This window comes from Chiloscyllium plagiosum, chromosome 16, assembly GCF_004010195.1.
Source record: "Chiloscyllium plagiosum isolate BGI_BamShark_2017 chromosome 16, ASM401019v2, whole genome shotgun sequence".
Taxonomy (NCBI): Eukaryota; Metazoa; Chordata; class Chondrichthyes; order Orectolobiformes; family Hemiscylliidae; genus Chiloscyllium; species Chiloscyllium plagiosum.
This window is the reverse complement of record NC_057725.1, coordinates 48205750-48219888: the sequence shown is the minus strand read 5'-3', so window position 1 is coordinate 48219888 and position 14139 is coordinate 48205750. Positions and strand designations below refer to the sequence as shown.

The window sequence follows — 14139 nt, the reverse complement described above, 5'->3', positions numbered from 1 at the left end:
TCAAAAGAGTACAATTAAGACCACCTCTGCATGTTTTACAACTAAAGTATTACACTTCAGATTTATTTGCACTACATTGGCATGTGGCTGTTTATTTTAACAGTCACCTTGAAATGTGTTACTAACCTACATTGTCAAATTTTATATTGCACAATAACTTTGAAATTATGCTTTGAAATTATCCAAGAGCAGTGGCTAAACCTTCTGGTTGCAAGGTCATAAGAATTGTCTGAACATGTAAACTTAAACTGGTAATTCCCTTGCTCCTTAGGATCCTCTGAGAATGTACTTACCCCAATAGTTACCTAGGAAACATTAGACAGATTAAAACTGAGTCTACCTGAGTAAGTACACAAATAACCCATCAACCACCTTCCTGAACATCCGACTGACTCGCAATCTTCTGACCACGCACTCACACTCACTCCAATCTGCTAACCCAAATGGATTCCCATCCTCACCTACCAGATAACCTTGCCAACATCACTAACTCCATTACCCATACCCACTTCACCCATTTACTAACATTCAAAATCTGGATTTAAGTATTTTGAATCAATCTGTTCAGACATGGTATGACTACCTCCTGGGCAGACGGGACTTGAACCTGGCCTTCTGATCCAGAGGTGGGGAAAACTCGAACTTTCGAACTTAACATGCAGCAGCTAATGTACAAGAATGGGGTATGACTCCTGCACTGATGGCCTTTCCCAATGAATTCCTGCAGTGAGTACTTTCTTCAGCCAATGCGCTGAATGGCTTCTGAGATTAAGGATACTGTATCATCCATCAGGGACTGTGTTTTTTAATATAACTAGGCTTTCAGACTGATCAGCATTGGGAAAAAGGGATCAACACTGACTGGATGATTTGGGACCAGGTTATTTATATGTGACAAGTAAAACTATGTCCCCAATATTGATCCCATGTTATCTCATTCCAGTCACTTCTCTTCAGTAAGAGAATCATCCACTCACCACCACTTTCTGTCTCCTTACCTTTAGCTAATTTAGCATTTATGTTATCCCATTTTTTTGTTTATATTTTCTGAATAGGCCTACTACGCAGTAATTTATGAAATCCTTTTAGAAGCTCATATATATTTCGAATGCATTACTTTCAGCTGGCCCTCTGAATTTGTCTTGCTTGTAGTTTATCCAACAATGATGTTAAACTGAAGGATAAAATATAGTTGTGTTTTATCCCTCTTTGCTTGTCCAAACGAGGTTGTAATATTTGTAATTCTCTAGTCCCATGACACCACTATAATATTCAAGGATGACTTCAAAACTGTTGTGAGAGTTTCTCCCCTCCTCTCTATTTCTACCATTTTCACCCTACTTTCCATCAGCAACATAGGAAGCATTCCATCTGGACTGGGTGACTTGTTAACTCTGATGGATGACCACCTATTTAACACACCTCTATTTCTTTCCCATCTCTCTGGCACTAACTTCATTCTGTTTTTATGAAAACAGATCCAAAACCTCAGTCAAGACCTCTGCATCACAAAAATATTTCCTTTATGTCACTTTATCAGCCCAATCTTCCTCTAACTATTCTTTTCCTTTTAAGTGTTTGTAAGAAAATCCTGGGTTCCCTTGTATTGCCCTCTAATCTTTTCTTACACATAATTTTTGCCCTTTTTGCAATCTCCCTGCACCCCCCCCTTATAGTCTGCATATATTTTGTAGGTGTCTGGTACGTGATATTTATTATATATCTCTTTCTGCTAATTTACTTTAAAAGCTACTTCCAATCTAATTAATTTAGGAAAAACAGATTTGGTCTCTACGTTCTACACACAACATCCTGTTATCAAATTACAATACCAGAAATAATGAATGCTGCCATTAGCACCCTTCCCTTTCTTTATCCCTTCCTATCTCTCCTGAATGCGTTGCAGTCAAAAATGCTTAGTGATCATTTCTTCATTATAGCCACTATATCATAATCCCATGTAGCAACTTATATCTTTAGCGTGATAATCTTACTTGTAACATTTGTATGATACTCAGGTATACTTCAGCGTCACCACTCTGAACTCTTCAATGTTGCTAAATTATCTGATTGCTTATTCAACATCCAATACTGGATTGGCAAAAATTTCCCACAAATAAATATTGGGAAGACTTGAGGCCACTATTACTGATCCAGACTCAGTTCTTTAGCTACTGAAGCCATCCCCATCCCGGCAATGGGTAGAGATTAAACCAGTCTGTTCACAGTTTTGATTTCACATTTGATCCTCAGATGAGTTTCTGATCTCATGTCTGTGCTGTCACCAAGACTGCTTATTTCTATCTGCAAAAGATTGTTCAACATTTTACCTCTTTCAGCTTGTCTGCTGCTGAAAACCTCATTTGTGTATTTGTTATCCTTATATCCAACTGTTCCAATATGCTCCTGGCCAGTCTGTACATTCTACCATCCCTGAATGTAAGGTCATTCAAAACCCTGGAGGCCTAAATCTTAATGCACAGCCAGTCCTACTCTCCTCCCAGCCCTGTGCTCAGTGCCCTATATTGGTGCCAGGTCAAGCAATATCTTTATCTTAAAATTCTTATCCTTGTTTTCAAATTGCTCTTTAGACTTAACCCTTACTTCATGAACTTCAGTTGAAACATGTTGGCATCTGTGTCCTGGTGAATTGCATAATTAGGCTTGTAGATTTGAGGTGTAAGACAGTGAAGAGATGAATGATAAAGTGTGACAGAAAGTAGTTGTAAATATATGCAGAAGAGTGCAGGCTAAATTAGAATTAGAGTAAGAAATGGTAAAAAGTCAAAGCTTCATGTTCTTTTGGATGTAAGTTTCTCACTGAGCTGGAAGTTTTGTTTACAGATGCTTCGTCATCATTACTAGGTAACATCGTCAGTGAGCACTCCAGTGAAGTGTTAGTGACCCACTTTCTATTTATGCGTTTAGGATTCCTTGGGTTGGTGATGTCATTTCAGGTGATGATGTCATTTCACATTATTTTTCTCAGAGGGTGGTAAATGGGGTCCAAGTTGAGAGTGTGGTGCTGGAAAAGCACAGCAGACCAGGCAGCATCCGAGGAGCGGGAGAATCAATGTTTGGGTAAAAACCCTTCATCAGGAATCAAGTCAGTGTGTTTTTTGACAGAGTTCCAGTTGCAATGCCATGCTTCTAGGAATTCTCATGCATATCTCTATTTGGCTTGTCCTAGGATGGATGTGTTGTCCCAGTCAAAGTGGCATCCTTCTTCTTCTGTTTGAAAACAATTCTTCCAGTTTAGCGAGCAAACTTACAACCAAAACCTCAACCTGAGCTACTAATCTTCTCAAAACTCGATTTACGTTCTTTATTTCAATGTATGCAGCAATTGTAAAAAGGAGGGGTTGATGGGTTGTTGACACAGACATGAACAAATATGGCTTATCTATTATGACCATGTGATTGCAGAATAATTAAGACTGGTAACTCAATATTCAAAGGAATTCAATATTCCATGAGAATAGGCAAAAAGGAAAAAAAAAGGTGGGGTAGCTTTGTTAATAAAGAAGTATATTAGTGTGGTGTTGAGTAGTGACACAGGAATAGATCATGATGTAGAATCAGTTTGGGTAGAAATAAGGAATAGCGAGGAAAATAAATCGTGAATAGGGGTTCTTTCTGAGTCCCCGAAAGATTCCCTCACTGTAGGACAATTGGGAAAGAATGGATGTGTGTATGAAAGGCATACACACAGCTGTCATAGGGATTTTATCTGCATATTGAATGGACAAATCAGATAGGCATTAAGTTGAATTTGTAGAATGCATCAAGGATTACTTCTTAGAACAGTATGTTGCAGAATCAACCCAGAAACAGGCTAATATAGAACAGTACAGCACAGTACAGGCCCTTCAGTCTTAGATGTTGTGCTGGCTTTTTATCCTACTCTAAGATCTGACTAACCTACATATCATTCATTGTATTAACTTCCATGTGCCTATCCAAGAGTTGTTTAGATTTCCTTAATGTATCTAACTCTACCACCACTGCTGGCAGTGCAATCCATGCACCCACCACTCTCTGAGTAAAGAATCAACATCTCCCCTAAATCTTCCTCCAATTATCTGAAAGTTATGCCCCCTTGTGATAGACATTTCCGCCATGGGAAAAAGTCTCTGGCTATCCACTCTATCTAAGCCTCTCATCATCTTGTACACCTCTGTCAAGTCACCTCTCATCCTCCTTCGCTCCACTGAAAAAAGCCCTAGCTCCCTCAACCTTTCTTCATAAGACATGCCCGCCAGTCCAGGTCAATCTCCTAGTCAATCTCCTCTGCTCCTCTCTTAAAGCATCTACATCCTTCATATAATGAGGTGACCAGAACTGAACACAATATTCTAAGTGTGGTCTATCCAGAAGTCTATAGAGCTGCAGCATAACCTTTGAATGAGAGAGACTCAGGTCTAAAACCAATTTAAGTAAGGGCAATCACACACTTATAAAGAAAGAATTGTCTAAAGTAGGATGGGAAAATAAACTAAGGGGAAAATCAAAGATGAGCAGTAGCAGACATTTAAGCAGATATTTCATAATACTCAGCAAAAATTCATTCCAATCAAAAAGAAGGACTCATTATGAAGGATGATTTACTCTGTGGTTAATAAAGGCTGTCAAGGAGAATATCCATTCAAAAGCAAAGGCAGTCTCAATTATTTATCTATATTAATGACTTGAGGTCAGAGTGTAACACATACAAGTTTTCTTACAATAAAAAATAAATGGGAGGACATATTGTAATGAGGACATAAGTAATCTTCAAGAGTGTTGGATAGGTTGAGTGAGTATGCGCAACTTGATAGATTATTGAACCCCTACAGTGCGGAAACAGCCTATTCAGCCCATCAAGTCTACACCATCCCCCCAAAGAGGATCCTACCCAGAACCACCCCTCCCTGTATTTCCCATGGCTAAGCGCAATTTAGTGTGGGCAATCCAGGTAACCACCCTGCCCATCTGTGACATAAATTTCAAAGAATTATTATACCTAAACTCTTATGTCTTTCTGATCTACAACACTACTCAAGGCCCAACTATTGTATAAGTCCTGCCCTTTTTTGTTTTATCAAAATGCAATACCTTGTATTTATCCAAATTAAACTGCATCTGCCACTCCTCAAGGAGGAGGATGAGAGGTGACTTGTTAGAGGTGTACAAGATGTTAAGAGGCATAGATAGAGTGAATAGCCAGAGACTTTTTCCCATGGCGAAAATGTCTATCACGAGGGGACATAATTTTAAAGTAATTGGAGGCATTGTCTGCATTATGCTCTGATCCCAAGTCATTAATACAGATAATAAATAATTGAGATTGCCTTTGTTTTTGATTGGATATTCTCGCTGCACATCTTTGGACTCTGGGATGAAACCGGAGCATCCGGAGGAAACTGACGTAGACATGGGGAGAATGTGCAAACTCCACACAGAAAGTCACCAGAGGCTGAAATCAAACCTTGCATCCCTGGTGCTGGGAGGCAGCAGTACTAACCACTGAGTGGCCGTGCTACCCACAATGATGTCCCAAATCGTACTGCTCAATGGTCTGAGCAATGAAGGCAAGCGTGTTAAATGCATACTTAACCACCCTGCCCACCTGTAACGTAAATTTCAAAGAATTATATATCTAAACCCCTATGTCTCTCTCTGATCTAAAACTCTACTCGGGGCCCTACCGTTGTATAAGTCCTGCCCTTTTTTTGTTTCATCAAATGGCAATATCTCATATGTATCCAAATTAAAATCCACCTACTACTCCTCAGCCCATTAACCCAATTGATCAAGGTCTCTTTGTAATCTTAGACAGTCTTCTTCACTGTCCACAATACCAGCAATTTTGGTGTCATCTGAAAACTTACTAACCATGCCACCTATTTTCCCATCCAAATCATTTATATAAAATGATAAACAAAAGTGGACTCAGTACTGATCCCTGTGAAATACCACAGATCACAGGCCTCCAGTCCAAAAAACAACCCTCTACCACCACCACCCTCTGTCTTCTACTGTAAAGTCAATTTTGTATCCAATTGGGAAGCTCACCTTGAATCCTGCACATTTTCTGTACTCTCCTATTCCCAGCCTATTCATGTATCTATGTAAGTGCTTCTTAAACACTGCTGTTACCACTTTCCCTGGCAGAGAGTTATGGCCACATAACACCCTTTGTGTTAAAAGCATTCTGCACACATGTCTTTTAAACTTTTCCACTCTCATTTTAAACCTATACCCCCTATCCATGCCCCTCACAATTTTTATATATTTCTGTCTGGTCACCCCTCAGCCTTCGATGATCTAACAAAATCAATCCAAGTTTGCCCAAACTCTTCTTATGACCATCACACTCCAATTCAGGCAAAATCCTGGTAAACATCTTTTGCACTTTCTCCAAAGCCTTCACATCTTTCTTATAGTGTGGCGAGCAAAACTGAACAAAGTACTCCAAATGTGGGTCTAACTAAAGTTCTATATAGCTGCAACATTACTTGACAACTTTTATACTCAATGTTCTGATCGATGTAGGCAAGCCCATGCTGTGTGTCTTCTCTACCACTTCTACATGTGTTGCCACTTTCTGGAAACTATGGACTTGCATCCCAAGATTCTTGTGTATATCAATGCTCCCAAGGGTCCTGCCATTTACTGTATATTTTTCTATTGCATTTGACGTCCGAAGATGTATCAACTCACTCTTGTCATGTTTAAACTTCATCTGTCTATTCTCCATCCAAATTTCCTCACTACCCTCAACTCGACCAATTTTCTGAATCACTGGAAGTATGCAAAAAGAGGTAGATAAAGTTTTGAAACATCCGGGAATTGTGGTAGATGAGGAAGTGACACAAAAGAGGACTTGAGTCATGATTTTGTTGAATAACTGGATAGGAGTGAGGAGTTGAATGGCCTACTCCTGCTTCAGTTTCTTATGTGTTGCTATTTCTATAATCTGTTCCATCCTCACAATATTCTTTGACCTGTGCTAGCCTCTGGTGCATTCCCCAAACATAATTGCTCTGCCATTGCTGGGCTTGCCAGAGATGCCTAGACTCCAAGTGCTTGAATATACTCCCTATACCTCTCTTTAAGATACATTTTAAAGCCTATCACTTGACCACACATTTGGTCATCAGTCTAATCTGTTATAGACTATATTTGCTTTCAAGTTAGGTGCAAGTAATGGATTGCTGTGAATTTTCTTATGCAAGTTTGTACAAAATGTAGGCAGTTTACACATGATTGATTTAGTAGTACTTTTGCCTTGGAAACACAAGGTTTTTGGTTTAAGGCCCACTCCAGGCACATTGTTGTTTTATTGGAACTTGCTGTGTAAACGTTAGCTAGTATATTTCCTACATTGTGCATCATAAAGCATTTCATTGGCTATAAAATATTTTAGGGTATCTGATGGCCATGAAATGCATTTACGAATGCAAGACTGATCTTTTTGATACCATTTGTTATCTAAAGGCAATAAAATTAATTTGATCATTACCAAAAGTTTAGTTACCTTGTAATTTAGTTTGAGCGATGCACAAAAATCATACACTATTTCAGATTCTCTAACCACTAGCAGCTATTTTGCAATCAAATTACAATCTCTTGGTATGAAAATACCACATGTTTTGTGTTTCTGCTATTTTCATTACTTGTGTGCAACTAAGAGGAGATTTTCTTGTGAAACACATTAACCTTTTCTCAATCTCTGGTCATATGTCACTAATGACTATTCCACAACAATATACATGGACAGACAAAACAAATAAGTTTGTTTCTCTCTCTGCCTGTAGATTCCTCGAGCCCTCCAAACCTTCAGCAACTCTACAATCCTTCGCTTTTGATGCCTTATGCATCTTAAATTTTAAACATTGTACTATTAGTGACTGTCTGCCCATGCTCCATGCTCTGGAATTCCTTCCTAAACCTTTCTGCCTCTCTCCTGAAGATGGTCCTTAAAACCCACCTCTTTAGGTCAGCTTTCCTAATATAACAGTAAGTAACTTTGTGTCTCAGTACTAACATAAGATATTATTACAATGGATATCAAAGAAACTGGGCCTAAAGGACACAAACTTTAATTATTGAAAATAAATTATTTGGCGGAACGTTTTTGATCGATAAACACTAAATATTTTGAAATATTTAAAAATTACTGAGACTGCAGTTACACTGTGCTAAAAGCTGCAAAATAAGCTGAAGGAAAATTGAATATTACTTACACTTCCATCACTGCATGGCTTTAGTTCTTTCCAGAATGTTTGTGTCTGTGTCAGGTCCACCTTGTTTAGAGGTAATGACACCTCTCCAATAGGATCATTTCGACTGAAACGATCATAATCCAGGACTTGAAGATACAGCACTCTCTGAACCACCTTCTCATAAGGGAAACCTGAAGGCAGAAAAAGAAAGCAAACAGTTTCATCTAGTGCCAGTCTAATAAAGTTTCTCTGAACTGCTTCCAATGCATTTGCACCCTTCCTTAAATAAGTTGATTGATGCTGTGTACTTATGATGCGGTTTCAACAATGCCCAGGAGGATTGAAGCAGAGACTCTCAACATTTATATTCAATTATATTCACAATAAAGAATAACTATCTTTCAACTTTCACAATTATTTGCTGTAACTACAGACTAGCCTTCTGCATTCATGTATTACAATATCCAAATCCCTCTATGTTTAGAGCACTGCAATTTCTCACCATTTAGATAATGTGCCTCTTTTTATTCTTCTTGCCAAAATGGACAATTCATATTTTCCCATATAATAATCCCTGATTTATCAGAGTCTCTTCAGCTCAAACTGGTCTGTTCAACTATTAGCTTTGAAGTGAAACAGTTTTAATGAATTGAATAACCAAATTACTTGAGTATGTTGCTTACATTCAAAGATAGTTCAAAGAAATTGCTCAAGTTGCAAATAGTTCCTACAGATGGATTTTTTATCTGGATTGCACTGGCACCCTGGAGATTCCATAGTTTGCAAGTGCAATACCTCCCTGCCCTGCTAACTTTATTGTGTCTTAATTAAATTATTATATAGTTACTTAATTATTAAATAAACCCCCTTCTCAATACCACTAACAGAGCTAACTTAAATAGAATCTAATAAACTTCACCACATAGGAATAAGATAACTATTGAACTTACTCATTTTTTAGTTTCCTTTTGCTAGAGTCACCTAAATAATTCAAAGCAATGCAATTATAGTTGTTTAAAACAATGACGTTCTTCTTAATTTTAGCACTTTCTACAGTCCCGGATGGTGGTTATTCACCAACCAATTAATTGACAATTTCCTTGTCACAGTTTAATTTATTTTACTTGGTTATCTATCCTCCTGTATATTTCCCACAGTTCTGCCTCTCCCCCTGCTCTCCCAGCCAATTAGCTTATGATATTCCTCAGATTTCAATGTTCACTGTTTATTTAAAATTGTTTTTCTCAAGGTCCTCCGGTCTCGGTATTGCTTGATCTGATGATTCACTGGCTTTGTTGGAACTAACTGCAAACAGCTCCAGAGGCTTTAGTTGCTTCCAGAATGTCTGTGTCAGGTCCACCTTGTTTACAGGTAATGACACCTCTCCAACAGAATCATCTTGAATGAAACTATCATAATCCAGGATTTGAACGTACAGCACTCACTGAACCACTTTCTCACCCAACTCATCTTTGTGTGTACCCATGTGGCTTTTCCCAAATTTAACATTTTTTTCCTCCAAATAATATGGAGTATTCACTTTGAATACACATTCTGTGTTGCTGGTCAAAACCTCTTAAGGTTTGAGAAATAGGGTGACATCTTTATTTCAAATGATCTATTCAATCTGATAATAATGTCTCCAAAGTGCAAAAAGAAGTCAGGTGACTTGGGTTTGCATCTTTGCCAAATTTTAAAATGTGAAACTAATTTGAAGCTCAGAAAAGGCTATGCTGGTCCTGGTCATGACACATGTGACAACAATTTTTTTTTTAAAAGTTTCAAATCAATCTCCCAGCTATTTAAATACATACAATATGTTCAAATGGTTTTCATCCAAGTCCCATGTGAGAAGCTACCTAAAGTATAACATTAATTCGTTCAATTTTCCAATCTTTATTCAGAGAAGCATAACACAAAAAACTTGATGTCAGAATGTTGAGCATAAGCCTATATATGTTTTACTTATTTCTGTGAAAGTCCTTTGAATGAAGATAATACACCACCGAAGTAATTAGGTTATTCATTTCATTAAAGCAGTTTCACTTCGGTGCTAATAGTTGAATAGTTCAACAGTGAGAAGCAGGCAGAAATGAAATAATTTATTTCATTCATATTAGGTATGCTTGATTGAATGAACATGTACTCTAGTTGATAAGATCATTTTATAACTTCTTTCAGTGCTTTGATTCTTCCACCATTAAAATTAAAAGCACAGGAACCACAATCTAAGATTGTCATTGCATTGTACCTCACCTGTTCATGATTGAAGAGTTTATTTGAGTGGGCTGTTTGAACATTTCTAAAATGTGGAAATTTGTTTTCAAAGAAGGCCAATCTGTCACATCTCACGTGGAAGCATTATACAAGTTTTAAGTTCATTTCATCATCAAAGGAAATGTCAGAACTCAAAACATGCTTCTATTAAAAATGTAGCAATGAACTGAGTATTTCACTCCACCTTTATGTGATAAAGCTCTTTGATATTGCGCTATGAGATCAGCTTGCATTGCAATGACAAAATATTATAACAATTACTGCAGTGAAACATGAAACAATTTCTAGCCAAGTTAAATGGAAGGTATTGTTGTGAAAGATTTGGCAAATGTTTGGTTTGGCAAGGATAAATAGAACAAACATTTGAGGTGATGAACCACTAGTGCAATTGATCTTACTGCATTTTAAATTAATAAATGAATAAAAGTACAATTTACCTAGTTGGCTGAATTTTCAACATGGCTGTGGAAAACAGCAGGCATGTGTTTGAGTCAGAAATCTGCTTCTGATGCAAAACTGATTAAAGTTCTGACTTTCGTAGACCTCAGCCCTTAATTGATATGAAGATGGGTTCTCAGGGCTACTGGAAGTAGGAATGGAGGCGAGTCGGAAGAAACAAATGATACCTTATTTCTGATACCTTGTGGTAGCCATTACTGAGATGGCTTGTTTTCCTGATGGAGAAATCTACTCATTGTGCCTTTCACAGCACTAGAGCGATGTCACAGGACAGAAGGAGGCCTGGCACCTGGATCAAAGTAGACCTTTGCTTCATAAAGGCCCAACATGAATCTAATGCTGGAGGGTATGAGGGAAAGAGGAAGGCCCTCTGAGGAGAATGGCAGCAAAAGGTCATCTTGTCATGTAGCAGGGGCACTTCTCTGTTCAAAGTTATCATACTCCGCCTCATCTTCGTCCTTCTCCCTCACCTCCGGCTCTTTCCCCCTAATGTGCCATCTCCTTCCAGGGCCTGACCATCCTTAACATCCACAATTTTCTGGAAGGCAACATCACAAAGAATGCAGCAAACCATGATAATGTCCAAGATCTATGCATGAGGGAATTGGAGGACACCTGACTATTCCAGTACCACACCTTCAGAAGCTCGATGGCATGTTCAGTGATGATCCTATTTAGTAAGTAGCGTTAGCTGCATAATCACTGAATCTCTGTTTGGACTCCCATAGACAGATCAGATGCCATTTCTTAAAGGCATTTTCTTTGCCCTTTAGATTCACATTGCACACTGGGGTGAACAGACTAACTAGAAGCAAAGGTAAGCTATTCAGCTCTTCGAGCCTGCTTTGCTACTCAAAAAACTTGTGCCTGATCTGACTGTGGCCTCAACTCCATTTTCCTGCTTACCCTGATATACCTTGACTCCCATAAGTCAAGAAATTAACTCTGCCTTAAATACATTAAATGACTGACTCTCAACTGCTCTCCAAAGTAAAAATGTACAGGTTTTCATTTTTGCACAATATATGCCATCTGCCAATTTTTACCTACTCACTTAACCTATCTAATTCCCTTTGCAGACTCCTGATGTCTTCTTCAAAGCTTACATTCCTACCTGGTATTAGCACCAAATTTAGCAATTATACACTGGAGAGGGTTTCTCCACGATTCCCATTGACGGTGCCACACATGCTCAAATAGTATTTTGATATCAAGGGCAGTCACTCTTATTTCACACCTAGAATCCATCTCTTTAGTTGATGTTTGAACCAAGCTGTAATGAAGCCTGAAGCTGAATGGTCATGAAACCAAACTAAACATCATTGGGTATGTTTCTAATGAGTAACTGCTACTTGTTAGCATATTCTGCAATTTATTTTACTGCAATGCAGATTATGTTTTGAAAAGAAGTGCATCTCATTTTTTTCTTGCTGGAAAATTCCACACAGCGTGCCATGCATATATCAGCCCCTAAATCACTTATCGACACGATCTTTTCACTGTTGTGATGTATGATGTTTAGGACAAAAACAGATTGCAAATCCCATTAAATATACAGGAAAAGAAAAATGTCTGCTTCGTTCAGGAGCTTGTTTCTGCATATAAATGACTGAAGTCACCTTAAAATGGGTCAGTTGTAATCACTTAAGGGGCAAATCATATGGTACAGTAGAAATTGTGTGTAATCCATTAGTTTTAGATAATATTGAACCAAATAGAAATAGGGACATCAAATGCATAGGTGTACAGACGGGAAAGATCTGTTCCTAATCAGTTCCACCCTGAGTTCCCAGTTGCAGAGTACAGATGACTACAGATGAGATGGCAGGATTAAACTCAGAAGACATATTTCTCACTGATGACTGCATAACATTCACCATGTACGTTTTCACATGAAGAAATGTCACTTGGATAAGTGATTGGCACACGTATAGTTGTATCTTTACAACAGATATCATTGACAGGAAAGTACTAAAACCAATAATGATCACAGTGTGGGGACAAGGGGGAGGGTATAGGCAACAACCAATTGGATAAGTATTTTGTAATTTATTAGAGTAGATTACTTACAGTGTGGAAACAGGCCCTTCGGCCCAACAAGTCCACACCAACCCGCCGAAGCGCAACCCACCCATACCCCTATATTTACCCCCTCACCTAACACTATGGGTAATTTAGCATGGCCAATTCACCTGACCTACACATCTTTGGACTGTGGGAGGAAACCGGAGCACCTGGAGGAAACCCACGCAGACACGGGGAGAATGTGCAAATTCCACACAGTCAGTCACCTGAGATGGGAATTGAACCCGGGTCTCTGGCGCTGTGAGGCAGCAGTGTTAACCACTGCGCCACCGTGCCGCCCAATATTCAATGTTATCTCTAGTTGCGTGATCAATTTAGCTAAGTAGAAATACTTCACTCTAAAAAGGCTTTTGCTTCAAATGACTAAGACAGAGTGTTAGAAGTGCAATGTTGCACTGCATTATACCTGGGCTGAAATCTACCTGATAATTGAGGCCAATCAGTGCAATATTCATGGTTTGCCATTGGGTGTCAGTAACACATTATATTTACAAATCATGCTGAAGTTAACTGGAGATAAAATAAGCTCTGCATCCATCAGCGCCTGCTGAAATCCAGTACTAGAATCCTCAAAGTTGGATACTAGAACCAAAATGGAAATTAATTTGACAGCCCATAATGTAACACTGCTGCTGACCATCCAATTTCTTCAATATTCACCACCACAAAAACAAAAATGCTTTCCTGTGAGGCCCAGAGTTCCATGATGTTAAAATAGGCAGCTCCAACATGGTTCAGTTTCCTGTATATTGCTGAACAGAGAGAGATGCTGTCTTTTTTTTAAAAAACTGGATAAATGCAAGAATGTCAAAGTTAAGGTGATCAAAAATAAATTGTGTGACAGGAGCAAAGAGTGCCAATTGGTTGGAAAATCAATTCTGATTGACCAAGGCATTGTCATGGAGAAAGCAACAGGATACTGTAGGTTTATTTATAAGGCAGATGGAAATCAGAAGGTTTGATTAAGTCTGTAGTTCAAGTCATTCATTTAGCTAGGAAATTGGGAAGTTTGCGTTTGTCCTGATAAGTGCAAGGTAAAAAAAGCAACATCTTTCTTTTCAGCAATTTTTAACTTTTCTAGTGTCAAGCAACAGTATCCTGTATATATTAT

The 14139-nt window shown here is 38.4% G+C and overlaps 1 protein-coding gene across 5 annotated transcripts in view; it reads right to left on the bottom strand.

The window, feature by feature from the left end:
- The window catches only part of syt7a (synaptotagmin VIIa), a 671470-nt gene that overhangs the window by 14383 nt on the left and 642948 nt on the right, over positions 1 to 14139 (bottom strand). For all 5 annotated transcript variants that reach the window (XR_006313964.1, XM_043706001.1, XM_043706003.1 and 2 more), the window contains one exon: positions 8229 to 8398. Coding sequence is in view for 4 of the 5 variants with exons in the window: in XM_043706001.1 (XP_043561936.1) it covers positions 8229 to 8398 (170 nt within the window). In the remaining variant the exon portion in view is untranslated. The remainder of the gene's footprint in view (positions 1 to 8228; positions 8399 to 14139) is intronic.